The sequence below is a fragment of the Lathyrus oleraceus genome, chromosome 7 (genome assembly GCF_024323335.1).
Source record: "Lathyrus oleraceus cultivar Zhongwan6 chromosome 7, CAAS_Psat_ZW6_1.0, whole genome shotgun sequence".
NCBI lineage: Eukaryota > Viridiplantae > Streptophyta > Magnoliopsida > Fabales > Fabaceae > Lathyrus > Lathyrus oleraceus.
In genome coordinates, this window is record NC_066585.1 from 427,304,617 (window position 1) to 427,330,883 (window position 26,267).

The 26,267-nt window shown below is 33.4% G+C and overlaps 1 protein-coding gene across 1 annotated transcript; it reads right to left on the reverse strand.

The window, feature by feature from the left end:
* Positions 1-16,911: 16,911 nt before the first annotated feature.
* Positions 16,912-18,209, reverse strand: LOC127105726 (vascular-related unknown protein 1). Its single transcript, XM_051042924.1, has 3 exons — positions 17,581-18,209; positions 17,348-17,416; positions 16,912-17,232 (listed from the first exon to the last, which is right to left on the reverse strand). Exons 1-3 carry the CDS (start codon positions 17,914-17,916, stop codon positions 17,074-17,076), a joined length of 564 nt encoding a protein of 187 aa, XP_050898881.1. The 5' UTR covers positions 17,917-18,209; the 3' UTR covers positions 16,912-17,073.
* Between the last annotated feature and the right edge of the window lie 8,058 nt (positions 18,210-26,267).

Below are 26,267 nucleotides of genomic sequence, written 5' to 3' on the forward strand. Positions count from 1 at the left end.
ACGGTATCAGTGATAACTTCAGAGATATCTATCTCAGTATCGATATTCTTAGGGTTTGATTTCTCCTTGGTGTGCTTGCTAGAAGTTGAGACATAAGGTTGAGATATTTTGGAGTTTTGAGGTATGGACTTCAAAGAGGAGATAGAGAGATGAGGGTGACTTATAATAAAGTTGAGAGAGAGAGTCAGGAAGGTAGCATGAATGATGTTGATAGATTAGCTAGGATGGCGTGTTTGGAAAATAAGGAAGGTTTGTAATAATTTTGTGCATCATTAAATGGAGGGAAGAGAAAATTTGATTCTCATATCTCCATATCAGTAATTCCTATAATTCTTCAAGCATGAAAATGCACAATTCACCCCTTAACTTTTCAAATTTATTTGCATCTAAAGCTTTAGTCAAAATATCTGTCAGTTGCTTCTCAGTGGCTACATGCTCAAGATTAACAATTTTGTCTTCAACAAGATCTCTGATAAAATGATGACGAATATCAATATGCTTAGTTCTGATGTGCCAAATAGGATTCTTAGAGATGTTTATAGCACTTAGGTTGTCACAATATAATGTCATGACATCTTGCTGGACATTATATTCCTCTAACATTTATTCCATCCAAATTAATTGAGAGCAGTTGCTTCCTGCTGCAATATGTTCAGTCTCAGTCGTAGATAATGACACACAATTTTGCTTCTTTCTGAACCAAGATATTAGATTATTTACGAAGAAGAAACACCCTCTAGAAGTGCTCTTTCTATCATTAGCATTGCCTTCCTAATCTTTATCATAATATCTTATAAGCAAGGAATTTGCATTATGAGAATACAACATTCCATAGTCACTAGTCCCATTGATGTATTTCAGAATCCTTTTCACCTGGGTAATACGACTTATTTTGGATTCAGACTGATACATTTCACACACTCCTATAGCAAATATAATGCCAAGTCTGCTAGCAGTAAGATACATCACATTACCAATCATACTCCTGTACAAACTTTGATCCACATTTACACCTTTTTCACCTTTAATCAACTTTAAGTGGGTTGGTGCAGGGTTTTTTTTTGTGACTAGCATTTTCCATGCCAAACTTCTTTACTATAATCTTAGCATACTTGCTTTAAGAAATAAAGATAGTGGCATCCATTTGTTTGACTTGGAGACTAAGAAAGTAAGTTAACTCACCAACAAGACTCATTTCAAATTCAGATTGCATCTGCCTAATAAAATATTGGACCATCTGGTTTGACATCCCTCCAAACATAAGGTCATCAACATATATTTGAGATATCATGAGTTTACCATGCTCTTCTTTAACAAATAATTTATTTTCTATCCCTCATTTCTTGTATTCATTATGACAAGGAACTCGGGGAGCCTTTCATACCAAGCCCTACGTGATTTCTTTAATCCATAAAGAGCTTTCCTTAGTTTGTAAAGATGATTTGGAAAGTTAGGATCTATGAAACCCTTGGGTTGTTCAACATAGACTTCTTGATTTAAGTACCCATTTAAGAAGGCACTATTCACATCCATTTGAAACAGCTTATATTTAAGCAAACAAGCCACTCTTAAAAGTAGTCTTATTGACTTAAGGCGAGCAACTTGAGCGAAAGTCTCATCAAAATCAACCCCTTCAATTTGAGTGTATCCTTGAGAAACAAGTATATCCTTGTGTCTGGTCACAATTCCTTTTTCGTCATTGTAGATCCATTTTGTCCCAATAACATTCATTCCTTTAGGCCTAGGAACTAGGTCCCATACTTCATTTCTTATAAACTGTCCTAGTTCTTCTTGCATAGCATTGATCCAAAATTCATCAGTCAAGGTTTCCTTCACATTTTTAGGTTCAAACTTTGAGACAAAGCAAGCGTTCGATATCACATATATAGATCTAGTGGTGATCCCTTCATTAAGATTTCTAATGATGAGTTCAGTTGGGTGATCTTTATGAGTTCTGATAGATGGACCTTTGTTAACTTGATGGTTATCTAGTTCAGTGTCTCCTGGTTCACTGTCTGACTCAATAACTCCCTTATTTCCAGTAGTGTCAATCTGTTGAAATGATATCCCAACATCTTCTTCAACATTAGTCCCTTTCTCTGTGATATTATCATCCACTACAACATTGATGGACTCCATCATGACTTTGGTTATGGAATGAAAAACTCTATAGGTTATGTTATTTGTAAAGTACCCCAGAAATATTCCTTCATCACTTTTGGGATCCATCTTTCTTCTTTGTTCATGATCAGCCAAAATGTAACATTTTCTTCCAAATACATGGAAGTATTTGACAGTAGGCTTCCTTCCTTTCCATAGTTCATAAAGAGTAGTTGAAGTACCAGATCTTAGACTGGCCCTATTATGAATATAGCAAGTAGTATTCATTGCTTCAGCCCAAAAATGGTAAGGTAGTTGCTTGGCATGAAACATGACTCTAGTTGATTCTTGTAGAGTCTTATTCTTGTGTTCAACAACTCTGTTTTGCTAGGGGTGATGGGATAAGAGAACTCGTGACCAATGCCTTCAGAGGAGCAAAATTCAGCAAATTGTTATTTTTAAATTCCTTCCCATGGTCACTTCCAATTATGACAATTCCACATTCCTTCTCTCTTTGAAGCCTTTGACATAAATCTTTGAAGACCTCAAAGACATTTGATTTTTCCTTGATGAAGTTTACCCAAGTAAATCTTAAGAAATCATCAACAATAACACATACATACCTTTTCCCATCAAGCCTCACGACCTGCATAGGCCTCATTAAGTCCATATGAAGAAGTTCCAAAACTGTTGAAGTGGTATGATGTTGTAACTTTGGATGTGACATCTTTCTTTTCTTCCCAATTTTACACTCACCACAGATTTTACTTTCTTCAATCTTGAGCTTAGGAATACCTCTGATGGCTTCTTTTGACACAATCTTTTTCATACCTTTCAGATGTAGATGTCCAAGTTTTTGGTGCCACGGGTTGACTTCATGTTCTTTGGATATCAAGCGTGTGGAAAAGAGATTTATTTCTTGAGATGTCCATAAGTAACAATTGTCCTTAGACCTGACTCCCCTCATCAGAACTTCATTTTTCTCATTAGTGACCAAACACTCAGATTTTGTGAAATTAACTTTAAGACCCTCATCACATAGTTGATCAATACTAATCAGATTAGCAGTCAGAACTTTTATCAACATGACATTATCAAGACTCGGGAGTCCTATACAGGTTAGTCTTCCAACTCCTTTAATTTCACCTTTATCCCCGTCTCCAAAAGTAACATAACCAGTTGAGTAGGACTTGATGTTCTCCAAGAACTTCTTGACACCTATCATGTGTCTAGAATATCCACTGTCAAAATACCAGTCTTCTCTAGCTGAAGCTCTAAGAGTGGTGTGACCTATGAGACTAGTGTTGACAGGCTTAGGTATCCACTCCCTTCTAGTGTTAGTTACCAGTTGATTAGCCATGCGTTGTGTTGGATACTTGGGATAGCCATACAGTTTGAAGCAGAAAGGCTTTATATGACTATACTTTCCATAGTAATGACATCTCCAGCTAATTAACTTGCCTCCAGTTTGATTATTCTGATGTCTGGCACGATGTTGAGTCAGATACTTAGGCATTATAGGCTCAGGCTCCCTTTTAGGAGGAACAAAGTTTGTCATAGGGATTTCTCCATGTTTGTCCATAGATTGATAATTAAAGCCTATCCCTCTCAGATCTCCAACCATTTTCCCAACTTGAAAAACTTCATCTAACACATCAGAACCTTTTTTCAGTATTCTTACAACCTTTGTCATGTTATCAAATTTGGAAGTCGGCAACATCACCTCATCTTGAAGATCAGAGATGGTTGATAAATATTTTTCTTTTTCAGCCTGCAACTGAGATATAATTTTCTTCTATTTTTCTCCCAGCTGGCACACTTCTTCACTTATGATGCACAGTTCTCTATAAAACTTATCTAGTTCCTTATAGGATACTTCTTCATCAGATTCATATCTTCCAATTAAAGCAGTTACATTTTTTACAACTTCATCCTCATGATCACTTTCAAAGTTATCATCATCAGACCAAAAGATAGACAATCCTTTTTTTATTTCTTGATATATGTAGGACATTCTTCTCTAATATGTCCAAATCCTTCACACCCATGTGTAAGACCTCAATTTTGACCCTAAGATCCCTCATGCCATCTCATCAATTGCATTGGCTTTGGGATCACACCTTGGTATCCTCCTCACCCCTCATTCACTGGGTTTGCATTGGGAGAGATCACCAAGCATATTTGATTGTGTCATACTTTATTCTCTTTTTTTACTAACCAAAATACCAAAAAATATGTCTATGTGTGACTTTGTTTCTTTTGTAGGTAGTGTGTGCATCCACATGTGCCTCATCAAGCTCGCATCTAGGGTTTGAGAACCTCAGTGCAAAAAATAAATCAATGAAAGGTTCACATTGGTTCTAAGCATCATATACGAATCCCCATATTCTTTATTTGTCAATTTTATCAAGAATTCATCAAGAGTTTGAAGCTTGTTTGTCTTGGAAGCCCTAATTCATTTGGGTATCTTGTATGACTTCCTCAGCAAGTTTCTTCAACAATTGGTCAAAGATATTATGGGATACTTCATTGAAATTAATTTTATGCATATATGATCCTCTATGAGTCCCAAATATCAAAGGAACTTCAAGTTTTCAAGTTGGTTCAAGGAGGTTGACCAAAAAAGTCAACAGGTCAAATTTACGATTTCCTAGACCCTATCTCCTACACTTTTTGTCATATTAAAATGATTCCAAGAGAAACTTTACTCTTTATGACATTCCAAACAACTTTCAAGTTGGCCCCAAGATCTAATTTTGCTTGGAAAGTCATTTTTTATGGTGAACGATTATAAGTCATTTTGTATGTGCCCTGGATGGAAGGTCAACTTCCAAGGACCATAACTTGCTCGATTTTTATGATATGAAATCCATCTAAGTTTCATGATCAAATTCAGAATGTATTATCCAAATTTTCTACTTGAGAAAGGTCAAATTTCACTTTCAAGGGCATGTACCAAGAGGAAACAATATAGGTCATTTTAGGTCGTCATCATTGGACAAGCAATTTTCCTCAACTTCTAAAATCCATAACTCCCTCATGAAAGATTCAAATTGTGTAAAATTTGTGACCAAATTTAATAGGATTGAAATCTATATAACTTTTAAGAAGGAACTAAAGTCATTTGAAGCTCGTAGCAAAAGTTATTCAATGTGAAAAAAGTGGTCATTTGACTTTTAACTTAGAAAATTTTCAACTACGTTTGATTCTTCCAACTTCCACCTCAAAATTCATCATTATTCAAGCTCCAAATGAAAAACTTTTATAATAAAAGTTGTTCCCCTTGATGTTAGATTTCAAAAAAGTCCAATATCATGGCATTTGGATTATTTTTTAGTGACTTACACATGGGTGTAATGCATGGCCCCATTTGGAAATTTTCATGACCAACTTTCTATTAACAATGCATGGCTTCACGTTAAGTCTTCAGCATCATTTGCACATGATTTGGGAATTGGATCACATCATTTTTGGGCCTTGTTGCATTCCCATGCAACCATGCACACCATGTTACTATTTTTGGACAAAATTTAAAAGTATGTGGAAAGCAACTTGCAAGCCTATAAATACAACCCCTTCTGCTCAGAATCAGGGACCCCTTTGCCCAAGCTTTTATCCTGCAACACTCCCACCCTCCATTGATAGAACAACCTTGAGGATTCCACTTGAAATTGAGTTCCATTCCCCCTTCTGTTTTAGTTTTGAAACTCCAAGGGTTCAAGCCATTTTTGCATCCAATTCACTTCATGTAAGTTGGTAGAAGCAAGCTCAAGCAAATTGGAAGAGAGATTGAGCTCCATTGCAGCAAACAGAAGGTGATTTTCCATATTTTTTCCTTCTTAGATTGTCCCCTATTTCTCCATCATTTCTCTTAATTCTTGGTTGTCTGAAGCCCTACCAATGTACGCAACAAGATTGAGTTGATTTGAGGTCAAATCGAAGTAACTCAGTTCATATACCTCGTTTTTCAATTCCACATATTTCTCTATATAGTGAGAATTGGGAAATTTAGAGGTCATATTCATGCTTTCCGTCATTTTTACTTTAAATTAGTATATAGATCTTGAATTTTGGTGAACTTTGGTGGTGGACCAGTCCGGTGAGGTCCACCGGAGAAGATGACCGGAGCCCTAGCTCTGGTGGTGTGTTGGCTTCATCTCATCCATTTGATTCATGCCTCATGTTTTAATCTTGACCCTCGGTTTGAATTACCTTGTTTGCAACGCGTTTGACTTGGTGCATGGTGGACACCATACGCGTTACCATCAAATTTGCCACCTCAATTAATAAGGAAGATCTGATGGCCCTTGTTGTTTCTAATTTTATTTTAAATTCTGATTTTATTTTTAATTAGCTTATTTTTTTTAATTCATATAAATTTCATTTTTAATCCAAAAAATATGGGACTTTCACCAAAAATCTTTAAATATTTTTCTCTTCTATATTTTGAGTTAAAATCATTTTTTGGATTAGTTTTGATATTTTTTGTGAATTAAATGATTTTTGACTTATTTTTAAATACTTCTGACTTTCTAAAAATTCCAAAAAAAAATTATCCAAGGTCCTTTGACCTTGTTTAACCTAGGATAAATCCCTTGGCCATTCATTTGGTGATTTAAAGGGATTTGAGGTTTTGTCCTTTTAAAAATGCATTTTAATTCATTTTAAAATTGATTTTTAATTGTTTAATTGTTTAAAAATATTGTTGAGCCATTTGGTTGACCTTATGTTGTTTGATCTTCTATTTGGCCTTGATCATGGTTGATATGAACTTCCATTTAATCAGTACTATTGAATTTTGGGGGTTGATGAAGTGTACACTTCATCCCTCAAGATGAATGGATAGTATTGATCAGATAAAATTCCTCTCATGATCAATTTGGGTTTCCACTTCCCTTTCCCTCTTCTTCCCCAATCCTTCATTGACCATTGATTTTTATACACATCAAATGCTAGTTGATTCATCAATGACCTTGTGTTAGATGAATCAACACGAGCTTGATTGAGATAGGTCCATCCCATTTTATTTTTGTGTGTGGTATGTGTTGCACCCCAAAATTTGCCCTCTATTTTTAACTCTAACCAATTTTTTGTTTCACATTCATTTGCATCATCTTCATAGCATAACATTTTTTTCTGTCTTAATATTAGCCGGAATAATTTCTCGGAATTTACAAACAGACTGGTCAAATTAACTTTTTAACTGCGCCTAAAATTAGTCAACGAAAAAATGTCAAGTTTAAGTTTGCAAATGTCGGTAACATTAATCTGCGGTTCACGTAGTTTAATTTGACATGCTAAAAATATTTTTACGACTATTTTTGGCCATATGTTGATCAGTCTGAGCGGTTTAAACGGTCATAATTTTTATTTCAAAATCCGACCAAACGCTGTATTTTTCCGAGTCATTTATTTCGCGCTGATTATTTTGACGTGTTCATTTTATTTTTTCGAGCATTTTGGTGCCCGACTTTTTTTTTTTGAGTCTATTTATTTTTATATTGGGTCTAGAAAAAATAAATAGGTTAATTAGTTTTTATTTTAATTTTAACTATTTTAATTATTTAACTTTATTCAGTTTTTAATTTAATATTGGGTCTAGAATAAATAAATAGGTTAATTAGTTTTTATTTTAATTTTAACTATTTTAATTATTTAACTTTATTCAGTTTTTAATCTAATATTGGGTTTCAAAATAAACTTAGGCCCATTATCATTAACCTAATTTGTTCCTATATATATTTACTAGCATGACTGATAGAGGGAGGTCGAAAGACAGAACAAAAAAGAGAAACTGAGAGTGGCTGATCTATACTATCGTACACACAGTTTGGTAATAGTTTATATACTTTATCTATTTTGTTGATGTATTTGATTATGTTTTCGGATTGGATCGTGTCAATACGCCGTTTTCACATATACGTGTATGAGGCGTGACATTTGTGTTATCCGATCCAGTTGCGATGATCGCAATTTTGCACTAGCAACGCCGTTGTTTTTTTTAATTCATTTTTTTATATATATACATATATTTAGATCTGCACATTTTTTTTTCATAACTAACTACCCTGATTTTTCCTAAACCCTGACAATTTCGCCACAAACTCTAAATTTCAAACCTAAAACTTTAACCGTGTTGTTTCCTCTAAACCATAAACCTTTTCTTAAACCTTAACAAACCTTATTATTATTTCCTATTTTCGCTCATATTTATGTTATTCATACACTGTAACTGCTTCGCCCTTGTAATATTTTAAGTTTTAACTTGTAATATTTTCAGTTTTACTTTTCGCCATCTTTATTATGTAACTGCACCAAAGCGTTGTAATAATTAGGGTTTTATTTTCTGCCATTGATTTTATGCCATTTTATTTTCTGCCATTTATTTTTCTGTCATTTAAATTCCTGTCATTGATCCTATATTAACTGCGTGGTTTAGTAATGTAGGGCGTGAAAACCTACTAAATTAATTATTTAATATTTTTCTATAACCTTTATATTTTTTGTAAATAAATAATAAATACTAACTATTTTAATAACTTTTTTTATTACTTACTTATAATAATAAATCCTTATATATTTTGTAAATAAAATCTAATTGACCATTTTTCTAATTGAATAATAATAATAAACCTATTAATCTAATAATTTGATATTTTCTATAACCTTTATTTATTTTGTAAATAACAAACTTAATATTTTTCATATAACTCTTTTATTTTATAATTTGTACATTAATGTATTTTAAATTCTTTTATTATTACTAATTTATTTTAAACTCATATTTTCCTAATAACTTCTAAAAAAATCTAACTTGTTTAACTTAAAATAATTTCTTTTAAAATTCTAACCTTTTTATTATCACTTTATTATTATTGTTATTTTATTATTGCTTTATTACCATTGTTTATTTATTATTTTATTATTATTTGCTTTTATCTATTCTATTTTTGCTTCATTATTTTTCTTATTTTAATTTTGTTTTATTTATAATATTAGGAACAAATGTATAGGTTGTAAATTTATTCTTTCTCGCCGGATTATTATGTATCTGTCCCATAACCATGTAATAGTTTAGGAATTTATTTTTCTTGCTTTTATTTTTGTAAATATTTATTGCGTGGTTAGTAATTTAGGGAGTGCAAAAAACTAACTGTAAATAATTGAATTTAGAAAATTAAATTCAAGACAAATATCTGAAAAATAACACTCACACACGTAAGTCGATCTTTGATCGCCATCTGTACTTCCTAGGGTATTCCTCTTGGTTGCCTTCTTTAAATGGTCAAGTCCCTCGAAAATAGGGGTGTCTTAAGCAAAGTCCCTTCAAACAGAAAAATCATCAAGTCCCTATAAACTTAAAAGATCAAGTCCCTACGAGGTTGCCTACGATATAATGATCTTGTCCCTTCGGTAAATATGATGATAGTCCCTACGAGTTGCTAAAGACACCCCTTATGTTGCCTTCATTGACCATACGATGACCCTACGCCCGTCCCTTAAACACATCCAAGGTAATGACTACCTATTCCTTAATAATAGGGACAGTCTTACCATTGAAAGAATATACGAGAACACGAAAGAGTTAATCTAGGGTAGGTATCTCATAGTTACTTGCTCACACTTTTCAAAATTACTTTTACACCTCACAATTTCTAAACTAGGCTTTGTATACACCCATACGAGGGTCATTACAAAGTACTTAAAGAAATTTTTCTAATCACACACTACACTCTTGCAAACAAACAAAGTGAGCTAAGTAACTAAGAGCCCATGGATAACCATGGATATAAAGGGTGCTAATACCTTCCCTTTGTATAACCTACCCCCCGAACTCAAAATCTTTTTAAGGTCTTTCCTGTTCTTTTATGTCCTTTCCTTTTGGATAAAATAAAAGTCGGTGGCGACTCTTGCTATCCGCAACATTTAACTAAAGTCAGTTCTCCCACCGTGTTACAGTATGCTTTAGGAGCTTGGTTCTTTGTACCATGTCTCTAGCATGCATTAACGGCAATATTTGTATTGCCCGACCTCATATAATTGTGACTTTTTCATAAGTCCAATTACGATTGCTTAAGATAGAGCTAAATTTGTCCCAAAAGGCATGTCATTCTAGTAAGCGGGATTGTAAGTCTCTTATCTCTCATGGTATTGTGTAAACACTTGACATTTTTACTATTTATGAGAGCTAGTGGCATACTTGTTGATTTATCCAAGTTGGATCTCTTCTCATAGATGATATCTTGGTTCATGTCTTTATGCTTGTGAGTGGATGGTTGAGTGTTCTCTAAAGAATGACTTAAACAAATGAACTCTTCAATAACATTCGACTAACTCCCTTTATTATTTGCTTTACTTTTATGTAATTTACTTAATGCAATTTAAATTTTAGTACCTTTATCATTCATTGTCATTTACATTTCATGCAACTTATTTATGTTTCAGTCATTTTCACTTTGCTCACTTGAGCCATATCTTGTGATTGTATATATTGTATGCTTGTGATTTTGTTCTGTTTGTTATCTTAGGACCTTAAAATACCTAATAACAAAAAAACCTTAAAAAATATCTTGGTGGACTGTTGGACTTGATATGAGCTTTTGGACTTAGAATAGGCAATTTCTCTATGCTTTGAGGACTTGGCCAATGTCATTATTTGAGACTGAGTTATCTTGTCCAATGTCATTCATCTGATACCAAGCCTTGAGAGTTCCATTTGGTTTATCTGTTACTTTGTCTATGTGCTTAAGCTGTTATTTTGACCTTGTTATGTATGTCTGATGATTGTTTCTATGAGTTTGCCACAAGGAATATTTCATCTGATACATTTTGAAGACACTGAAGACTGCTTGCTTGGATGTTGTCCATCTTTATTTGATGCCTCTGATCTTCATATTGATTACTTGGATGGTTATGATTATTGCTTGCTTAAAAGTCCAAAGGAAATGGGTTTCTATCTGACATTCTTGTCTTGTGGATTGCATCCTATTGGTCAGATATTTTCAACTCTAAACTTTTAATTTATTGTCTAGGATAGTCCCTTCATCTCCTCCCACTTCTTTAATTTAAAAATCTCTCCCTCTTTTCAAAACCTTCTTTGCTTGTGATTTCAAACTTAGACATGTTTTAATAATTAGAAATCTTGGCCTTATGCCATTGAATTTTCAAATATTTTCTTAATCAACTTGTAAATGAACTTAACCATATTGACTTTAATTTCAAAAGACAAAAAGAACTAACCATCTCATCTAAACCTTTTGGCCATTTTGTGCCTTTTTCTTTTAACCTTTTTTTTAAAAAGAGAGCATTTAGATTTGAGTTATCTTTGGTTGAGATATAATTCTCCCATTTCCATGATATTTTGTTATAAGCCTTTTCATTTATTAGGGGTTAGTGGCATACTTGTTGATTAAATCCAAGTTGGAGCTCTCCCTCTTAAATGTTGTAAAGCACCCATTATCGGTAGATGTTTGGTTGATTATATTCCCTTTGATAACAAAAGATCTCTAAGCTTTTGTTAAAATCAATCCACCGATCTCTTTGAAATTTTTACCACGAACTACGAGGTTTTGATCCCTCATTTTTATGTTGGTACGTAGGCATAAGACCGGAGGTCTTGTCAAACACAAAAATATAATTAATGAATTACTTTCTCATCCCCTCATTCCTTTTTATCAAACATCATTTCAACCCAAAACACTTGCACACAAAAAAGGGCTCCCTAGGAGTACCTAGGACACTTTGGGTGTTAATACCTTCCCTATGTGTAACCAACCCCCTTACCTGTAATCTCTGACATTTTATTAGTTTTAATTTGAAAACTTCTTATCTTTGGGTTTTGTTTGTACTTTTCCGTTTTCCTTTAGAAATAATAAAAGCGCGGTGGCGACTTTGGTTTTATTGACGTTGAGTTAACCAATAGCTCGATGGTCATGAATTTACCGCTACACCATGATACTGAATACCTTTACCTTAATTGGGTCTCTTTTATGTTCTTGTTCTTTTCTGGAAGTCATTGTGATTCCCGATGTCAGATGGAATGTTCTTGACATTTGGTCTTGACTTCCTGTCGATTCTCTTTAACACCTTGTTGAACTGTCTTCCAAGTAGAACAATAACATTAGTCATTCCTTCATTAGTATCCAAGTCACATTGGTCATCTTCATCTTCAATGTTGGATACAAAAGATATTCTCTTGTTTTTCTTTTCAAATATGTCACTAATACCCAATTCAAAAGTTTGGAATGACCCAACAAGTTCATCTACTCTCATGTGTTGATGTCTTGAGCTTCTTCAATGGTTGTAACCTTCATATCAAATTTCTTAGGTAAGGACCTGAGAATTTTTCTAACCAACTTTTCTTCTAACATCTTTTCTCCCGAGGCACTAGATGAATTGTCTATTTCAAGAATACTCATGTGAAACTTATGAATATTCTCATCATCTTTCATCTTTAGATTCTGAAATCTGGTAGTGAGGAGCTGAAGTCTAGACATCTTCACTTTAGATGTTCCTTCATGAGTAGTTTTGAGGATCTCCCATGCATCTTTAGCCATAATACATGTGTTTATCAACTTGAATATGTTTTTGTCAACTCCATTGAATAGAGCCTTCAAAGCTTTGAAGTTCCCAAGAGCCGATTTATCTTCTTACTTTAGACCAGTACCCTTCAGAATTCAAATCAGCAGTAGCCTTCCCATCTTTGTCATTCACAACAGGATGTTCCCAACCCTTGATGACAGCTTTTCAGGTCTTATTATCCATATAATTTAGGAATTCCACAATCCATGCCTTCCAATAGTCATAGTTTGAGCCATCTAATATGGGGGAGTCTATTAATAAATACTCATTCCTTGTCCATGGTACCATAAAGTATCTTCCCCATATCTCACCCAAAAACAGAGCAGGATGTTTGCTCTGATACCAATTGAAATTCGGGTATGCGGATCCTGGATGTCATACATGATGTTACTACACCAGAGTCAACACATTGTCACACCACAAACTATATTCGAATTTAAATAAGAGCACGAAAGTAAATAACATAAATAGTTGTTAACCTAGTTCGGTGCAACGTCACCTACATCTGGGGGCTACCAAGCCAGGAAGTAAATCCATTATCATAGAATTAGTTCGAAGTTCTAAACAACTTCAGGTTTTACAAACTTCTCACATAATCTCTACCCGTGGACGTTTCTATCTAAGACACTCCTAGATATGAGACCCATTTCACTTCCCTTTGATCACATAATAGTGACAACAACTTATATCAGAAAAACGCAATTCACTCTTGCTTAAACGCTTCAGAGGGATTGACACTTACAACTCAATTAAACAAGTCCAATTCAAGTATCGAGGAGATACTTGAATGGCTCACAAGCAAAGACTACTAAACCCCAACACACACAATATTCAGCGTGACTTCGATCCTTCTTAGATTTAGAATTGATCTATAAATAGCAATGGAAATACATGGGCTTCGGGCTTGATTCACAGCAGATCCAAGGACTCTGCACAATCTTCTGCAGATTTGATTTCAATCAGATCAGATGTTTCCTAAAATGTTTTAACATCTTTACTTCGAAAATAAGTCAAGGCAAAACAGTCTTTTTGCTTTTTAGAAAACGCGCTACTTGACTCTCATGTCACGTGAACTAAATCTTCAGCGTATCTTCAGATATCTCATAAAAGGAAACAAATCTTACAAGATACTAAACAGGTCACACTCAAATGTTGAACCCACATGCCAGGACATCTTATTCAACGTCTAACTAGAATACTTGTTTTTCCAAAATGCATCCAACCACTACATATCAGACCTAACATGTTACAAATGTCCAATAAAACTATTTTCTAATCCAAACTCAATACCACAATTTCAAGGCTATAAATCTTTTCAATACCTACATTTAAGGTACACACTTTGTATAACATATGATAATCACTAATTTTGACATCAAAATGTTTGCATGTGCACCCCTTATACTAAAGTATAATGTCAAGACATTCACAATCACGCAATCCTCAACAATCAACCCTCAACATTGTGAAATGTGTTCCACCTCAGAGCAAGAGCAAAATCCTAGTGTGAAATATATCATTCTAAGCTAAGGATGGGATTATTTTACAAATAGTTAAAATTATTGTAAGTTTTAAATAAAGAACAGTTTAAATGTAATTTCATTATTTTTTAAAATTTAATGTGTCACATTAATGGTATTATAGTAATTTGTTCAATCAAATTATGATAATCATCTATCAATCTATCAGTCAAGTGGATCTCAAGTGTCAGGCTTGACTCTATTGTGTTTACCTATATATTATGTTAATGACCGACAATTTACTACTTATAAATTTTTGGTTGTGCATATTTTAAATCAATGCATCATTGTTAAGTGACTTACAAAATTGTTCATTCACTCTTTGATATCTTTTAATTTATATGTACTATCTTTTAGTAAGTAATTATTTTTCTTATCAACTTACTAGCGGAATCTCAATTTATGTTTAGGATAAGTGATTAGGATTAATTCTAACAATTGATTAAAATAAACTTGTAGTTGAATTGCTATGAAAATATGTTAAAGGTTAAGAATTACATGATTAGTGAAATAAATATAGAATCATGGAACTATATGTGAGTGTGTACATGATAAAATGAACATTCAATTGTATTTACTTTAGGTGTTTTTAAAGTTGAGAACTAGTATTGAAGCAATAAGATTGAGTTAAAAATACTTTTCAATAAGGAAAATAAAGAGAATTTTATATTCAATGAGGATATCTAATTTGTGAGAGCGAACACAAAATTATATATAAAAAAACATATTTGATTGTTGCTTGCATATTCAAGTAGAATAGTTGGTGGGAAAAAATCAATTTTTATGTTCTCTACATATGCAAGAGACATAGCTCTCAAGTGACAGAAAACAAAGAAGGGGCAAAATATGTCTCACAATGTAACACCATATAATAATATTTAGAAATTTTTATAAAGTGCTAAATGTAAAAGTACTCAGAAGTGGTCATCTAGTTAAAGGTAAGTTAAGAAAAATATTATATGAATATCTTAATAAATATTTGATATTATTTTTTCAATCTTCAAATACTACTAAAAAAATTATTGAGAATATATCAAGTGTGAATAGTATGGATAATAATCTCATATTGATTGAAAATGTGAAGACTTGAATATTCATAAGTGAAAGAATTCATTCATCTATCACGTTGATTGAAAATGTGGAGACTTAATCATTTATAAGTGAGAGAATTCACTCATCTATCATCTTAAGATTTTGGGTGAATATATGATATGTCTCTCACAAAGATATTGCTCTAAAAGAAAAAGTCTCATGATATTTCATGCTCTCTAGTAAAAAAATCCTTCCAACAAGAATAAAATAAACAATATAGAGTGAGAACTAATTTCTCATTGAATTTTCTACTAATAATCTCAAAAATAGTCTCACTTCAAGTCTTACCAAAAAAAAAATCTCTCATAATTTTCTACGTGCTCTAACTAGGATCCTATGAGAATAATTTTAGTTCCATTTTGATTTAACCTAATTTTTTAGATCTTCAAACATTAAAATAACTCAAGAGCTTAAATATATTTGAAAAATGAACATGAAAGAGACTAACAAGTTGGACTACCTTACCGAGACAGTTATAAGTTCTTGACAATGTGGTCACAATAATGATTTGGTAATATAATGTATTTAGTAAGATTTATTTATTACATTATCTCTATAAAAGGTATCCGCTTACCGTGACTTATATGTCTTATAACATAAGAATCCACTTAATTATGATGAATCATATTATTCTCACTTATCTCTAATTACCCATATATATATATATATATATATATATATATATATATATATATTGATGATTATAAATTTCATTACCAAAAAAATTTATTATATTACTTTATAAAACTTAATTTTTTTTTTTTGTTACTCTTGTTTGTATAAAATATTTTTAAGAAAAATTAATAAATGAAAGTTTTACTTTAACCAACAAATACCAACAAATATAAGAGAGTTTTCAACTTATGACTCGTTATAAAAATAAAACTTCTTGTTTGTAATTCAATTTTGATAAAAAAAAATATAAATATCTAAGCGCATACTTTAAAATTAGTTTAATAGCGGATAATAAAATTTGTACTCTTAAAACTATCTTAGAACGCTCTTAAAAATTAAATATTTTAATTATAGTGGATAAAAAAAATCATTTTAATATTTATCTTACATTGTATTGAACCAGACATGATGAAAATAACATTTCTCATCTTCCTATTTTTAACACTAGCATGGAAATAACATGTAATATAGAATCTCCATGTATTAGCATCTCCTTCTCTAAATGGGAATAAGTCTATATCATATATTATGGTTTATCAACATTTTATCATATTATGTCATAATCATATAATACACATCAAATAGACTTTAAAGTTATAACTTTGATTGCTTGGCTCTTATACCAACCTTGCTTTTTATCATTTATTTATTTCAAATATAGTCCATAAATATTGGTCCCTAGCCTCAGTATAGAAGTTTTTTCAATGACATGGTAAATGCAATTACACTTACATCAATCTCTTCTATGTGTATTTTACTAAATTTCAAGGTTTAAAATATAACTTCAAGTGCAATATTTTTGCCACGTACCTTATATTTAGAAAAATAAGTAAAAATAAATCAAAGAAAGTTGATGTATCTAGAATAAAATTTATAGACTAATACATCAACTATGGTGAAAAAGGAAAGAAAAAGTAATAATTATCTTTCATGAACAAACTAATAAACACAAATGTATGAACATTTTCACTATATATAAATTATGTGTACAGTGACTGATGATATTGATGATACTTTACAATTCCACAAAATGATCCACACAGAAGAACACAAAGAAAGAAAAGGAGAACAAGAAAGAGGATATAGACAAAAATATTAGTCATGATCACCCCAAATAATTCACCAACAAAGACAAAGGAACCAAGCAAAGCCCTCTTTTCTTCAATTCTATGCAATCAATATTCTTCTCATTGAATTCAAATTCAAGCTTATCATCCATCTGCAGCAACTCTGAATGATTCTCTGATGATGTTAACCCTTTACCCTACACAATCATGATCATGAAAAATCATAGCATAATTGGTTAGGAATATCAACAACCAAATTTCAATATTGTTTCATCTTTTTATATGAAAACTATATAATATATTCAGGTTTACCATAGAACCTGCTTGTAGTTGATCATCAATCTTCCTGGAAGCAATTTCATTTGGACTCATGTCTCTCACCTACAGATGATAATAATAATAATATAGTAAAAAAAAATTAACAGGAAAATTTAGAAAAAAATTCTTGATCGGCATCTTTGAGAACGGGGAAGACAGACTACGCAATCTAGACAGGATTTTCGAAAACATAAGACGGTTTGGTTAAGGCTGAAGAAAAATATTACCTTAGGACTATTGACAGGAGAGCTAGCAGTGTCTTCTAAAGGGTCATCATCTGAAATAATTTTGGATCTTGTTTTCTTGAAGCAAAGCTTCTTTGGTAACTTTGATGAAACAAGATGATTATGATGATGAGAAAATTTCCATGCAGCAGAAGAAGCAGCATCTGAAACCAAAGAAGAGCCACCGCCTGAATAATAACTCGGTTCTATGCCGTTTGAGAAATCATCAAAGTAAGTTGTCCATCCACTTTCTTCTTGAGAATTTGGATTATTATCGGTGGTTGTGGTGGTGGTGGTTGGTGGTACTTTGCCTCTTGATGATTTCAGAGAATGATCCATTTTGTCTGATTAAAAAGAAAAGTAAAGCTTATAGGTAGAGAAAAACAATAATATATACAGTGGTTGGGTTTGGCAAGAGGTTGAGAAGAGGTTTTGTTGGGGGATTTATAACCGAAAGTTGTGAGTGAAGAATGGAAAAAGAAAAAAAAAAAAGGAAAACATGGTGTAGAATCTTTTGGTGGGACATAGATGGTGTTAAGTAAGGAAGTTAATAAAGTAGACAGTTGAAATTCCAACCGAAAACAAACCAATGCTAGAGAGAGAAAGTGAAGGAGGGAGAAAACGTGCAAGAGGAAATAACATAGAGATGGAGATAGGGTTGACCTTTGTGGTTATGAAAGGTTTTCTTTTAGTTACAATATGTGGTTAATTTGTTTAAGGTTTTACATTCTTATCATTTTTTTTATCAAACAAGGAAAACTATTATTGATTTGAGATAAATTTTTATTTGTCCAATAAACTATTTTAAAAGGGAAATTATTGAGTTTGGATTCTCTAATAGTTAACTTGTTCATTACGTGGATAACTTTGTTAGCATTTCTATTAACAAAAGAGATATGGTCCTCTTCAAAGTCCAACTTTCTTTCCTTAATCCTAACATAGGAAAGTTTTTGTGTTACTCGTTAAATATGTCTATGTTGCGGTTAAATATCTCATATTTCACTTTTAGTTCTTTAAAAAAAAATCTAAGAATGATCAATCCCAATGAAATTTTTGAGCTATAATAGATCTTTAATCTTGAAAAAATTGTGAAATGCATCTTTAATAGATATCAATTTAGATATTGTGTCACCTTCTATTATCACATCATCCACATATATAAGAAGTATTATGAAAGATGATGAAGTATTTTTTTTATGAATACATAATGATTTGAATTGATATTGAATAAGGAAGGAAGTATTGTTGGTGTAAGTCCTAAAGGCCAATATTTTTGTTACTTGTATCGAATTATTTATTGATAATAAAATATTTTTTCTTTATTATGTCTATTTAATAAAGTCCCTAGAATAGTTAGTCCGTTTAATGTATCAAGTGTGACTTAATCATGAGATCCCATTAAACATAAGGTCATTATTCTTAAAATATATGTAGTCGAGCTTTGTTGTAAAGTGGGATAACATTAAAGCATTAAGACTATTATATATATATATATATATATATATATATATATATATATATATATATATATATATATATAGAGAGAGAGAGAGAGAGAGAGAGAGACTGATGATCACATCTCATAGATCATGGATAAGGAGTTATCAAGTCTTAAACATAGGTATGAATATTAAGAGTAATATTTATACTGGGTTGACCCGCTATGAGAATACTATATAGAATGTTATGCAAAGTGTCATAACTTATTCTCATGGTGATAGTGGTGTATACCACCCTTCGACCTGAAACCAATATTGACCCTAGATGTAGAGTCGAGTGCCTTATTGATGATCAAACATTCTCCGTAACTGGATTACCATGAAGACAGTTTATGGATACTCCACGAAGCATGTTGAGGGACATGAGTGACCTAGATGGAATTTGCTCATCCTGCGTAACAGGATAAATGTCTAAGGGCCCAATATTGAACTGGACAAGGATGACACGGTTTATGCCTTGTGTTCAATATAGGCATAAGGCAAAAGGGTAATTGTACACATAAGTATTATCACAAAAGAATTTGTCAGATCACATGACATTTTCGTGTCTTGGGTAGCAGTGATGTGTTGCTAGATACCGCTCACTGTTTATTATATTAAATACATGATTTAATATAATTACCAATGTCGCGAGAACCTGCAGGGTCACACACAAAAGGACGGATTGGTGAGAGATAGAGTAAATAAGGAACACCGTAAGATATAGCGCACTTAAGTGAATTGTAGAACATCGTAAGGTACGGTGCACTTAAGTTGAATACGAAATATGGTAAGATACCATGTGCTTAAGTGATTTTGGTATATCATAAGATATGGGCCACATACACTTAAGTGGGTTTTTTAGCTTACAGCCCACATAAGTGGTTCTATAAATAGAACCCTTGTGCAGAAGCATTTGTACAGATGAAATTCCATTTCTCTCTCTCTCTCTCATTCAAAACCTTCATTCGTAGTAGCTAGCATTAAGATTGAAGGAAGCTGTTCGTGTGGACTGGGTATAGGCGTTGTCACCATTCAATGTTCGTGATCACTCCTTAGATCTGCATCAAAGGTTTCAATCGGCACAAGAGGTAACGGTTCTATCACTGATCATGCCCATTTGTAAGGATCACTAAAGGATAAATTTCTTAATTTCCGTTGCGTTTTGGATCGTTATTCTCCTTCAGTGGTATCAGAGTCACTTACAAAACCATGCATCTGATAGTTGTTTATTTTCTGTATTTTCTGTATTAATATGATTACAAGACAGAATGAATCAAAGAATAAACGAGTAATTAAATTTGGCATCATGTGTGTATGATTTGGATGATTGATGTTGACTATGCTTCGGAATCTGACGTTAGTATGGTGAATCAGCGATACATCGATCGTCCATAGGTTACACAATTGAGATCGGTCAAGTTAGATGTATGATATAAGTAATTCTTATGCAAAATATAGTATATATGATATATTGTTTTTGTTTCATTCATTCAAACACTTAATGGTTGTTTTCCTTTGAGCGATCAATGGTCATTTGCTTCTTGATCCGACATTAGTATGGTGAAGCAATGACGTGTTGATCAATCATACTGAATTAACAATCGAGGTGTGTTTGACAGTATGAAATTGCTGCATTAGGGTTCATGACACTACAAGGGTTGTACTGTTAAAGAGTTATGTGATTAGGGTTATGACTGCACAAGAATTGTGCTTTAAAGTATCAAGTATTGATGCGAAAAACGACGTCGATTTCAAATGAATTGTTCATTAAAATGAATTGGTTTATTTAATTAACAGAATTTAAATTAATAATAATAATTTGTTTACTATTATTGTCTTGTGGTGACCGATTATAGCCTTAGTTTTCCTTTATTTTGTTTTGGGATTTTAAAATACGACCTGCGTGTCGTGCCTCTCTTTTAATCTCTTAATGTAACTTCTTTTCTCATCTCACACCCTCGTATGTAAAACGAGTTTCTTTTATGTAATGTAATGTTATTAAGAAAGAGAAGAATACAATATCAAAGAAGAACAACCTTGAAGATCTTGCTTGGAAAAGCTTAGATCGTTATTAGGTTAGGTTAGGTTTTCTCATTGGCTTGGGAGAACAATTGCGCTAAGGTCCATAACTGTTTCATTTTGTATGTATGTTGATGCATGTGAATGTATGTTGATGCATGTGAGAGACAATTTATATGATAAATAAGCCAGTGATATCAGAATAATTGCAAATTCCCTCAAATTAAATATTAAGTTTATGCTTTCCAAGTTTTAGCACTCATCAAGACTAGTATCGAATAATGTAGATTTCGCCTACGCGAGGTGCATATTCTATATTAGTAAGATGCGGGATAATTGTAATATCCAATTGCTAAAACAATGGGTCAAACTTAACTAAACAAATTATAATAAGATTATATATGTTTAGAAGCAAGAGTTGGAAATGATCCATGTGATGGGTTGGAATAAGGAGTTATTCACCCAACTAAAATATTTGAGAGTTGTATTGATACAGATGGAAGTAGTTCCTACCTAAATAACCTAGTTTTGCGTAATCCGCCTACGCGGAATTAAAACAAAGTGAAATGTGGATCTCAACCCACTAGAAAATCTTCCAACGAGATTTTTCGAATCAAATGGTGAGGGTCATTTGTTTTGAGTAAAATAGTGGACGCTGTAACACCTCAAAATTTGCCCTCTTCTCTTGGGACTAGCATTATCATTGCATATCATTTTAGGTCATTAGGCATTGCATATTGCACATCATGTGGTTACATTGTGCAAGCCATCCTCCCAAGTCTGGTTCAGAAGATGAGGAAGTCAAAGTGCAAGCTGGGGTTTCATTGGACTGGTCATCAATCATCTGAGGATGTGGAGGTCCAAATTAGGGTTTTATGATTCTCAAAGGATATTGGTCTTCATCTTGATTGCAATGATACATCATCATCATCATGGTTGGATTTCATCAAGTGTTGAAGCAGATTCTTTGGGATTAGGGTTTTGACCATTGGTCAACCCTAATCAGTTGCATTGAGCCAGGCAGGGCATGATCAGGAGATGGGGTCTATGATGGTTATGGGGTTCATTCTATGATTATTTTGTGCTTATTGAGGATAGGGTTTCACCCTTTGAGCCATTTCATCAGGAGATTGGAGTTCAGATTGATCTATGCATTGCCAGATTCATCTATCAGATGAAAAAGTCAACTGTGGTCAACTGTACATGATTTAATGGATTTGGAGGTGGAAATGAGTTGGATACACTTCATTCATGTTGGAACAAGTGTTATTTGACATCTCAAAGCTTAAGAATGAAGAAAATCAAGTCAGGACAAAAACTGCCAAAAATAGAAAGTGACTTGTAATGGAGGTTTCCAAAAATGGAAAGTTTTTGACCTCAAAATAAAATGTCCAAGGGAGCTACAAATGAAAAATTGTTCAACATGAAATTTGTAGATCTTGTTCTTACCTTTCCAAAAAGTCCAAGAACTTGAAAATCCCATGTATGGTTGTCAAGTTATGGTTCAGTGAATTTCAAAAATGACCCATAATCAGGAGGCCATAATTTCCAAATGGATTGTCCAAATTGGTTGTTCTTTATATGCACAAACTCCATTTGACATGTACTTTCATGGTGCATAATTGGATTTTATCAAAAGTGGTCAATGCAAAAAGTCAAATTTCAACTGGACAGTTAAAATGGACCAAGGGCAAAATTGTCCAACTTGTGAAATGATTGGAATTTTTGAGTGGGGGTTTTTGCAACACCTCATAAATGGCATTTGAAATTTGTTGGAATCATCATAACATGGCCAAGGCTTATGGTTTGAAAATTGGCCATTGAAATGGAATTTGGAAATGAACATAAGCTACCACATGGTGAAAATGAAGAATACACATCCAATGAGAGTGAGACAAGTTGCAACAGCTCACACATGTCATTTAGAGAGTGTGTGAGCTGTCCATGAGGTGGCAATGAGCTGGCTTAGGAAGTTACATTTTTGCCCTTACTTGAAAATTAACATTTCACTAATCAAATGCAATTTGGCTAATGTGTGTAATTAAGCATGGATTAAGGTACCATATAAATTCCTAATCATCCAATAATCATAACAGAAAATCACATTTCCCAAAAATCAGATCCAAAAATCTTCCACATTCTCTCAAATTCCTCAAGAACACAAAACCTTCAAATCCAAAAATCTTCCTCAATCCTTGATCAATTCTCGAATTTCTTTTGGCATTGATCTCTAGTCATCATCCTCTCCATCTGTTTGTGAAGTTTGGAAGGAAAGAAGTGCAAATCGTGACTGTCCAAAATGCACTCATTCATGGTAAATCGCGATTTGATGCACTAGGAGCAACATGAACTGAATTCAAGGATTCTACTCATCTTCCACAAGATACTACTGCATCTGTTTAAGGTCAAAACACGTGAAGAACCAGAAATTCAACACTGCCGTTCCAGGTTTGCAATTTTTCGAATCACACCAATGCCTTAATTGTTGCATGTGTTCTATAGAGTGTTGATTGTAGATCGTAGTGATGTGCTTGGTTTGTGAAATGGATGACTATATAGGAAGAAATCTGGATTCAAAATTGTGAGAACAAACCCTAGGTCGATCGATTCAGGAGATAGAGGAACAAGTAGGTCGAATTAGGTTCATATTCGTACTCTAGGTTAGAAGACGAGTCCAACGGTTATTCATTTGCTCGTTTTGGTGGAAGTTCATGGATCATGTGTTCTTGAGATGTCTGGGTTGAAGAAGACGAGTTTCTGGAAATTTTATGTGTTTGATCTTCATTTCCATTTGAATTTTCGAATACAGTGTTTACCGCCCCCGCCTTTAACTAATTACCATTGTGCCATTGGAACATTTAATTAATTATATTAATTCTAAAAAATTCTAAAAAATTCATAAACATGTTAAAAAATTCATAAAAATCATAGAAAAATCATAAAAATGTGTGGATTTTTCCTTTGACTTCCTTGTTGACTGTAGAAGTTATTTGACCTATTGATTGAAGTAGTGCATGGTAGAAATTAGGTTTGACCTAGGGTTGATTGACATGTGTGACATTTTGATACATTCTACCATTTTGATTGTGAAATGCTCATGGTTACAAATAAATGCTTGAAAATTTTTGTGGTGATTGTGGACTGGTTGATGCTTATTTACATGTAAATTTCATGAATTTTGGATTCCTGGTGTTTGAGTTATGAATTTTGGAATCTAGGTGTGACAATTTGTGTCACACCTCATTATGTCAACTTGCTGGATTTATTTGAATGATCTAGGTTTGTTAGAATGGAATGAAATTTTGCATGGATGTTCATTAACATGTTAGGATGCTATGTGAATTTTTGTGGAATTTTATGTTGCATTTTCAATTTGATTGCTATTTTTCATCTCTGATTGGTCAATTGTGCAAGCTCATGTGGTACATGTTGGTAGATTTAATGTGAAATGCTCATATGGTATTGAATGATCATGAAATTTGGTATGATAGTTGTAGACACTTGATGTGACATCCCTGTTTTGGTCCCACTCATTTCTTTACTGTTTTCATTGACTTATGAATTTTTGAAGTGAATGCATGTGTTGATGTTGTGATTTGGAGCATATAATTGTGTCTGTTTTTGTTGATTTTCATTGACATGGTTTCCTTTGTCCAATTAAGCTAAAATTTGACATGCTAGACCTAGGATATGTCCTGTTTAGGTGTAATTTATTTGAGATTTTTTGGATTTGTTTTGATGTGGATTTGAATGCAATAGTTCTGTTTGGATGTTTGGTGTTCCATTTGAACTAGTTTGATTTGTTTTGTGCATAAAATGAACATGATGAATGATATGGACATGGGATTAATTGTGTTGGCTTTTGTTTGACATTAATTTGAGTTTGGTTGGATATCCCTTGCTGTTTAGGAATTTTTCTTGCCTTTGGACCCTAGGCTTGGCCTAGTGGTCTAGTTTCTAACATTTGATTGATTTTTCAGGATGAAAAGGTGCAATGTTTATGGAGAATGATCCAAGTCAATTCAATTGATGTTGTTTGATGTTTGTACACTAACATAACTTTGTTTTGTAGGTTGTGAAGTTTGGGCTTGAGCTCATAGCTTGCCTTTGTTGTGCATTAGTTTGTATAGTCTGACTGATTAATATTTGCTGTTTATTTTTGTATGTCTGAGTACTAACTGTGTTTGACTGTTTCCAGGTACTTTTAGTTGCTCAGTTCCTTGTGAACTTTTGCTTTGCTTTGCTTAAGCAACTTGCATTGAGGTATAACTTCCTAACTTCATGTAGTCTGGAGACCCGGTCTGTTATTTGGCCGGGCAAATAAATGTCTGAAGTCCTCCTTAAGAGGCAATGTTTGTGATTGTTTAATATTGTGCCTAAGCAGGTAAAGTCCTTAATCAAGGCAATTGGTGGAAGGTAGGGATATGCAATCTATCCCCCACTATTCAGTTGAGTCTTCTCCTTGCTCCCATTACATGGTTGTAGCATGGAGATCACAAGCCCAAGATCTTGTGCAGTGCACATTGTGTCAGAGTCTCTGAGTATAGAAGGGTTCCCCCATTCTGGACCCATGCTCATTTGTCAGAAGCTCTCCCTGGTCAGGGATAAGAGCTGTGAGGTCTGATCCTCACCTCACCTCTCATCTGCTTCACCTTAGCCTCGTAATGGCAAGGTTAAGAGCAAACACAGCCCGTACAGATGACTTGCTGAGGCAGTCAAACCTATTGTGTGAGCCCACTTGTTTGGTTATAGTGCGTGCTATGTGGATATCTGTTTGAGATGCTTGTTCTCATTTGATGTATGCTTGAGTTATTTTGTACGCTTGTATGCTTGCTTCTTTCCTGGATAGGAGTAGTTTGCTTATGCAAGTAGGATAGAAAACTGAACTTAGGGTAACGATGCATGACAACACTAGGCTCGAGTCCAGCTCCCTGGTAGTGTGTCTTCCCCTGGTTTCTGGCTAGTAATTCAGTCCCTTTCGGGGGAACTACATCGCCCTGATCCTCGTTCCAGACGAGGTATGTAGGCAGGTGGTCGTGCGAGACCACTCCGGGCAACCTTTTTCTTTTTTGCGTGTGTTTGTTTGTTATCTGATTGCGTGTTTGGTTCGGATGCCGACGTAAGCCCAGTGATTGGCGGTCGGGCTCCACGTTTGCCGTTTTGTGCGTGTTTTGGTTCGGATGCCGACAT